Here is an 8,800-nt window from a genome sequence, read left to right as displayed (position 1 = left end):
AGACGACGAATGAAAAAAAATAAAAATCCCCAGCCTCACCAATGTGTATAATGTGTACTGTGTGTGTGCAATAGTGTGTGACGGAAAAAGTACCACGGTGTTTAACGCGAAGGGAAGAAATGTGATTTTGTCTTCGTTCTGTCGATTGCCAAGGTATAAAAACAGCTTGTATTTAATCATATAACTCATTGTTAGAATTTAAGCGCATTGGACACGTCGATTTCTGCATATAATGTAAAATAAATCGATGTTTTTATGTGATATTGAAAAACCACATGAAATGGCCAGACAAGCCTGGTGCCATGCTTCAGTCCTGTGTTATAAGTTATGTCTGGCGTCTAGGTGTAATTAACAACTTTTTCTAAGATTTTGGTATTGAAAAACAATTTTTAAATTGAAATTGTTTTGGATGATAAAAGAATGCAAATTTGTTAAATAAGTTTTGATTTCAAAATGCAAAAACATATTCAGATACTAATAAAGTAAAATATTGCCAAAAGAATGGTAAAGGCCACCTAAAAGTCAAACAAAGTCAAACTTTAAACAAAACTAAATTAAATATATGATTGGCTTTTTACAATACATTTATGAGTTAATTCATAATTTAACTGCCAATTTTAGTATTTAATTAGGTATGTCTTTAAGTTTAATACAAATTTGCTTTGCTTTGCAATTTTTTTGACCTGTGTGCAATTATCAATCTAAGCTTATAAAGTTTCTTTTAAAAACCAGAAGCATGGAAATTGTTAGCCCTGGTAGGTACATGTAGGACGTCAGTCAGTGCCACTTGCATGCAACGGAGGAGTCCAACCCGGGCTAGGAAATTGTGCTTGCACAAAGCCCAGCAGTGTTACCCAATACTAACTCAACTGGGTGGGAGGATGGAGGTTATGTAACTTCACATGTTACACAAATATCTTGTTTGAATCCAAATCCATTGCTTTAAATGTTGTACTACGTGTAGTTGTCTTTGTCGTGTTTCCTTTTTTCACCACAGTAAGACAAAAGTCCCCACAGTTTTTAAAGACAGTGGACACTATTGGTAATTGTCAAAGACTAGTCTTCACAGTTGGTGTATCTCAACATATGCATACAATAATAAACCTGTGAAAATTTGAGCTCAATCGGTCATCGAACTTGCGAGATAATAATGAAAGAAAAAAACACCCTTGTCAAACGAAGTTGTGTGCGTTTAGATGGTTGATTTCAAGATCTCAAGTTCTGAACCTGAGGTCTCGAAATCAAATTTGTGGAAAATTACTTTTTTTTCGAAAACTATTGCACTTCAGAGGGAGCCGTTTCTCACAATGTTTTATAGCATCAACCTCTCCCCATTATTCGTCACCAAGAAAGGTTTTATGCTAATAAATATTTTGAGTAATTACCAATAGTGTCCACTGCCTTTAATAACATTGTGTCCGTAATTTTTGTATTTGTTCAATGCTAATAGACCTGTAATATAACTGCCATAAAAAAAACACTGTAACTGGATTAAGTGGCATTTTTCTTCTTCGTTCTTTGCAGGCAACCTGGTGAGCTCCGTCCACAATGCTGACTGCTGTCTTCGGGACAGTCAAAAGATTACTTCTTCAAGATGTCACGCCCAGTAATCAAGATTCGCCGACCCTACCAAGGAGTGATGATCCAAATGAGAAGACTGTCAAGCGAAGTGTGACTAGCCTGTACGATAGTTTAGAGTATGGTCAGAACTTTAAGGACAGTGATGAAGAAGATGTGGTTGCCAAGGAAACCAAGTCTTTCAGGGGTAAGGTGACGGATCTGCTCTATGGCTATGGACTGATAGACAATGACGTTTACTTCACCTTTGACTGCGTGAGCGGAGGGGAACGTCCTGATGTCGATTCGCGAGTCGATGTCGTCGCAGAGCGCGACCACGACAAAAGAGGCTGGAAGGCTACAGACGTCAGACTCATCAAATCCTCGGATTGGGACGAGGACGATGAGGCTGGTGACGGGCCGCAAGTTAACGAGATCATCGGAACCGTCACGAAAGTCGTGCAGGATTCTGGATTGATAAACGATTTGATCGTGTTCGATCAGGATTCGCTGGTATATGGTTTTAAACCTCACCGTGGTGATTGGGTGCAAGGGGAAACAGTCGCGGATTCGGAGTTTCAGACCGTCGCGCGCAATATCAGACCTCTAAGAGAGGATAAATTCCGAGGGATGGTAACGCATGCATTCCCCGGGTACGGTCATGTGAATGGAAGAATCTACTTCTCGTTTAAAGTGTGCGAAGGAGGGTGGCGACCCAAGAAAGGGGACGCGGTCGAGGGTAAAGCCATTGAATCCAGACAGAGTAAAGGAAATTGGAGAGCTATTTTCATGAAGCAAGACACAAGGAATACCAGACTTAGGTGAATACATTAAATAAGGGATCTTTTAGTTACAGAATTTGTTTTTGTGCTCAGAAATCAGCATCAATTTCTGTTTACGTCAGTGGGAAGTCTTGAGACACTTGGGTACAGGAATGAAATTACACGGATGCCATGGCTTCTTATTGTCCTGGTCCTGATTCCGTCGCAACAAAACTATGCTTGATGCCAGAAAAATTATACTAGCTAAAATACAATTTCACACAGAGCCGCAGAGCCTGGACTTCCTGCAGGCACGATGCCTAATGGAAAAAATCATAAAATCTTATAATTTATGGAGATTGCACTGTCTAATTCTTATCAACTGTTGATATGATGAAAGGGGCTGTTCTCAAAACTTGTCCAGCTTTTACTTTCATAACTCTTGGATTTATGTGGAAATTATGACACAAAATGTCAACTTTCCATATGACCAGTGTACATGTAGTACACGTATCTTGCCTGCCAGAATACTCAAAAAATGCACAAAAGGTCACACTTATTGTAAACAAAGTTCACATGGTCTATAATATCCTGCTTATTGTCATTCATGAGCAGAATTGGTTTGTGAGCAATATTTTTTGCTTAAGCCTTCGAGAAAGACTCTGCTAGGGTTGAAACAGGAGGTCATTGAAATTTTGTATGTATTTTCTTCAAATATACACAATAATTGTTTGTTACCCACAGGCTAGAAACTGCGAACAATTCACCGTTCCGTAAGTTCCAGGAGGAAGACTTAAAAAGCAACAAAGGAGGCATTGAGATTACAGACGAACTGGGTCTCGGCACAACTCTGATTGGCAACACCAAGAGCACTGTGGCTACCATACGGTAGGAGAATTTTAGGCCTGGCCTAACAAAGCAACTGCCTAAAAACAGTGCTCACATAGAGCTTGTGGTTGTGGCTCTCTGAAGGAGAATTTAAGCCTGGACTTACAAAGCACATGACTAACATCAGTGCTCACATGGCGGCTAGCGTCTCGGGCATGAGCCACTGCAAAGACACTCTGGGCCTGACAATAAATTTTAAGACAATCCAAATGGAGGCAGCTTGTTTACACTTTATAGTGACAGTTGTTTTAAAAAGACACTGGACGACACTATTGGTAATTGTCGAAGACGTCTTCACAGTGGGTGTATCTCAACATATATGCATAAAATAACAAACCTGTGAAAACTTGAGCCCAATCGGTCGTTGAAGTTGCGAGATATTAATTAATAAAAGAAAAAAACACCCTTGTCCCACCATGGTCACACGAAGTTGTGTGCTTTCAGATGCTTGATTTCGAGACCTCCAATTCTAAATCTGAGGTCTCGAAATCAAATTATTGGAAAATTACTTCTTTCTCGAAAACTGCGTCACTTCAGAAGGAGCTGTTTCTCACATTATTTTATGATATTATGCTCTCCCCATTACTCAAAGTCAAGAAAGGTTTTTGATAATAATTATTTTGAGTAATTACCAATAGTGTCCACTGTCTTTTAAGAGTCGTATACTAAAATTGCACAATAGCACTTGTGATTGGTCAGGTACATCAGGGATTAGTCTGGTCTGGCTGATATATCTGATCTTGCTGATTGGTCTGATCTGACTGGTAATGATCTGATCTGGCTGATTGATCTGATCTGGCTGATTTGGCTGATCGGGCTGATTTGGCTGATTGTTCTGATTTTGGTGATCTGGCTTGATGGGTCTTATCTGGCTGATTAGTCTGATCTGGCTGATTGGTCTCTTATGAACCACAAAAATGTATGCAATTTTTTTGACCAGTTTAACTTAAATATTTTTCTTTATTCCAATTACACCAGGAATATTGGAAAAGACTCTAAAACTCTCACGAGTTGCCGGGTGTGCTGTCCTACGGGTGAGGTCACCATTTCCTTCAGTGCTGTTAGTTGTTCTGGGTCGCCAAGGCAACCGCACTCAACGAGTGAAACTGTATCCACATTGCCTTTGACATTGCCTCCTCTATCTCTCATCACTGTCACAGTAGCCATCAAAGCAAAGTAAGTATATCAATCTTTGTGAGGTTTCATTGAAAGTTATCATTGGGTTTCATGTGACAAGATTTAAAGCCATTGGACACTTTCGGTAAACAGTACTGTCCAAGTCCCACACTTCGTGTATCACAACTTATATATAAAATAACAAACCTGTGAAAGTTTCTGGCTCAATCGGTCATCGGAGTCGGGAGAAAATAACGGGGAAACCCACCCTTGTTTCCGCACGTTTCGCTGTGTTATGACATGTGTTTACTATAAGTCCGTAATTCTCGATATCGAGAATTGATAATTGTTTTTATGTTTTCTCAAAAAGTAAAGCATTTCATTGAATAATATTTCAAGAGAAGTCTTTCAATGTTACTTTCTGTAAACCCTGTAAGTTATTTGTAAATCTGTGAACTTTTATTTTGTTTTCTGTTCCGAAAGTGTATAATGGCTTAAAAGTCACACTTTCTTAAGGTGATCCCCTGGCTGCCGCTCCCACTTCTTTGAAAGACCCATGTTGATTTCATTCTCTCAAAATGTACATCAGCAAACTTTATTCCCATGCTAATTTTAACCCCTTGATGATGTTATTAATCAGAAAGGAAGTCACCAATGTAAAATAGAGACATTTTGGCACTTGAATCTACAAATAAACAATATTTTGAAAATGTTACCCCTGTTGTCCTGTTTTGAATTGTTTCTCCGTAATAAAATTGCCGACATACGACTCATCTAGCTTGATCGCATCACATATATTTAGTATAACATATAATTGTTAGTTTTTCACCCATTTGCCAGTGGAAATCAAATTTCTATATTTTTTCAAATTGTGGACAACAAATGAAATCTTATCTGTTTACCTAATCTTATTTTATTTTTCAACAGGCAGTTGGGGCGATGCTTATGTCAGTTGACTTTTCATTTCGGGGAGTTTAGCATCGGACGTCAGTGTACTATGAATGCGCAGGACTCGCAGATGATGAAGCTCATGCCCGAAGGAAGCGTCTCGTCTAGAGGCACTAAGTTTAACAACAGGAGACGTGAGAATCGAGAAGTGACCATCGACAGTGAATTCGGGGGATATTTTTTCCCTGGGGTCAAACCTGAACGGTAAGTGTAGAAAACTTGGGATCAATTTCATAAAGCTGTTTAGCGTTAAAGTCTTTTAAGCAAAATTTATTTGCTTAGTAAAAAATGTTAAAGGCACTGTACACATTTGGTAATTACTCAAAATATATATTAGCATAAAACCTTACTTGGTAATGAGCTGTTTATAGTTTTAAACATTGAAACGACTCCCTCTGAAGTAACATAGTTACTGAGAAAAGGTAATTTCTCTTTAAAATAATAAAAGACTTCTGGCCAGAAGGTAATTTCTCTTTAAAATAATAAAAGACTTCTGGCCAGAAGCTTTTTATTCCTTTCTGAAAGCACACTATTTTGTATAACAAGGGCAATTTTTCTTTCAGCATTTTCTTGCAACTTCAATGACCGGTTGAGTCCAAATTTTGACAGGCTCGTTATTTTATGCTTATGTTGGGATACACCAAGTGAAGAATACTGGTCTGTGACAAATACCAAACGTGTTCAGTGCCTTTAATAAAATTATTAATAATAATACACAGTTCTTGTATAGTGCTCTATCTGAGTGTCAAAAAGTGCTCAATTTTTATTACCTTAATAATAATAATAATAATATTAGCTAGTTCTTATATAGCGCATTTCATAACTGAGAGAAATACCAATGCGCTTAAAACCACATACCTTCAAGGTATGTGGAGCTTTGTTTTTGAAGAACATGTATGAGACCTATTCCTTAACCTAGCACCATTTAATGTTTACAATATGCTGTGGGGCAATATGCAGCCAATCAGACCAGGAACACTGGGGCGGTTCCCTTCTCTTTACGATAAGTGCACTTGTTTCTTTTACATGCATTACATAACACACTAACTGACTGCTTTACGTCCCATCTGAAGGACTGAACAATGATGGTCAAGTGTCATGCTTAAGGACACAAGTGCCACAACCAGGACTCAAACCCACACACGCTGATCAGAAACATCAGTTTACTAGTACTCATTCCAATACATTCAGTAACTCAACACCCAAACTGCAGTCCTCAGCAGAGCGGATCTTAACATAACTTGCAGTTTGATTTTGAATGGTTAGGGTTGGTTACAGTTTTTATCGCAAACCCTCCCTTTTGGACTGTTTTAGGAACTTTGATTTCAACGTGCCAGTCAAGTTACCGCACTATCCAGTGCCGAGAGATTTAAAGGCATGTATTTTAGATGATGGGGAAGTCACTAAAGTTGCTCCAAAGCTCACGCAGGTATGTGCTTTCTATTAAGAGTTTTGTATAAAATAGTGCTTATACAATTTATTTACACCATTTCTTTTGCTTCCGTTTGAAAATGTAATCTTTCTGCATCCTTTACTTTGGCGTTTTAATATCATAATAATAACAACGATAATAAGAAATACATTTGTAAAGCGCCTTATGCAAAAGCCTCTTAGCGCATAAAGAGAACAATACAATTAGTGAAAGATACAATACAAGTAAGCAGATTACAGATAAGCAGCTTCAAACAAAATAATTTTTAACAGAGACTTAAAACAGTGTAAAGAACTAGCCTGGCGAATATGCACAGGAAGACTTTTCCAAAGAAATGGAGTAGCATAAGAAATGATCTTTGACCCTCAAAACTGAAGAAGCTCAATATTGTAGTTTGTAGTAATGTTGAGATGATCGTAAAGTCCGCGTAGGGGAGTAATGGTGACACATTTCAGACACATAAATAAGTGGGACATTGACACGTTGAGCTATGAAAGTTAACGAAAGAGTTTTATAAATTGTACAAAACTTAACTCGAAGGGCATGCAACTTAAGGAAATTGGGAGTGTAAGGGTTAAGAGTAATAATAATGACGTCTTCTATAGCGCTGGTATCCACAAAAAAGTGCTCATGGCGCTTGCTACAATTAACAAAGTTCCCTCTTGGTTGTCCTCAATCTATGTACTTTTTCCTAACACAAAACACAACAATGTCCACAGATTTACACTAAACTTACACAGTTTGAAGATTAAGATAGTAGAAAGCTTCCCTTGAAATTTTATTTACTGAGGTGTGCTGTAGTTTTTTAGAAATTAGTAAAACAAAAAAATTCCGTCTCAGTTTAAGCATGTTTTAACCAGTTATGCTATGGTTTTGGTATAATATCATAACTGGTTAATTGAGTTTTACATGCTTAAATAATTTTCGTCTTGCTGAGACCAAAATTATTTTGTGACTTGTTTTACTCATTTCTCAAAAACTACAAAACCTCAGTTAGTAATATTTGAAGGGAAGCTTTCCACTATCATTATCTTCAAACCCTGCAAGTTTAATGTGAATCTGTGGACATTTTGAAAGAGTACCCGAATCTTTTAAGTAGACGACTGATCTTATCTCAGGTGACCACAAAAATTGAAACAGTTGAAAGAAAATCAGCTTTCATGGAATCACTACAGCTGTTATGTGAATAATCATTGTTATATCAATTTTTTATTTTTTATCGGCAGTCCTTAAGTTTAGAGAATTTCAGTCGGCGTTTTTCAGCTCTCCTCCACCTGGAAGAGATTCGGATGGAGCAAGACATGAGAGAGTTTGATCTGGAGAAGGTAGGTAACATCTTTTGCATACTAAGGCCATTGGACACTTTCGGTAAACAGTATTGTCCAAGGCCCACACTTTGTGTATCACAACTTATATATAAAACAACAAACCTGTGAAAATTTAGGCTCAATTGGTCATCGGAGTCGGGAGATAATAATGGGGAAACCAACCCTTGTTTCCACATGCAGAGATACCAACATACACGATTTGGGCGTAGCAAATACGATTTCGAGCCTTGACTACGACGCTACGATAATACTCAATAAAACACGCCAAACAAGCCGCCCAATATAATTTTATTAAATCGTACAATACATGCAAACAACGAATGAACTATTAAGTGGAAATAAAAATTAAGAAAAATATCCAAATAATTGTAACAGAAAAGAAAAAACACTTTTAATTTTAGAACGCAGTGTTGAATAATAGCGGCGAATTCACTCGAACAATATACGTGTCTCGACGTAATGATTGTTGCGTGCCCTCTGATCCCCCCGCTGGCTGGCCGGATGAGTATTTTTACGCTAGTGCATTGCTGCAAGATTGTAGCGACGATGTCCAGACAATGCCCAAAATACGGACACGTATTTTTTGCCCAAAATCCGGACACGTTTTTTTTTTTTTCTTCTTCTCTTCTCTCTCCCAATAGCTTGTTGTTGCATTTCTGACCATTAAAACAAAAACATTTAAGTAAGGCCACCCTTTGTTATGTTGTTGAAACAAAGTCAGAAGATGAGTTTTTTTTTTTTTCCAGATTTTTTTTTCACTGGCCATTATA

General features: G+C 37.8%; 1 protein-coding gene across 2 annotated transcripts in view; it reads left to right on the top strand.

Annotated features, from left to right (window-relative positions):
* Positions 1-42: 42 nt before the first annotated feature.
* LOC117306808 (RNA helicase Mov10l1-like) overlaps positions 43-8,800 on the top strand; it is a 30,006-nt gene continuing 21,248 nt past the window's right edge. For both annotated transcript variants that reach the window (XM_033791332.1, XM_033791331.1), the window contains exons 1-7: positions 43-153; positions 1,525-2,378; positions 3,063-3,206; positions 4,185-4,382; positions 5,250-5,474; positions 6,585-6,699; positions 7,929-8,027. In XM_033791332.1, the coding sequence (XP_033647223.1) occupies positions 1,549-2,378; positions 3,063-3,206; positions 4,185-4,382; positions 5,250-5,474; positions 6,585-6,699; positions 7,929-8,027 (1,611 nt within the window). In that variant the 5' untranslated portion in view covers positions 43-153; positions 1,525-1,548. The remainder of the gene's footprint in view (positions 154-1,524; positions 2,379-3,062; positions 3,207-4,184; positions 4,383-5,249; positions 5,475-6,584; positions 6,700-7,928; positions 8,028-8,800) is intronic.

Source organism: Asterias rubens, chromosome 2, assembly GCF_902459465.1.
Source record: "Asterias rubens chromosome 2, eAstRub1.3, whole genome shotgun sequence".
NCBI lineage: Eukaryota > Metazoa > Echinodermata > Asteroidea > Forcipulatida > Asteriidae > Asterias > Asterias rubens.
The sequence above is the reverse complement of the archived record's forward strand: the minus strand, read 5'-3'. Positions and strand labels throughout refer to the sequence as shown.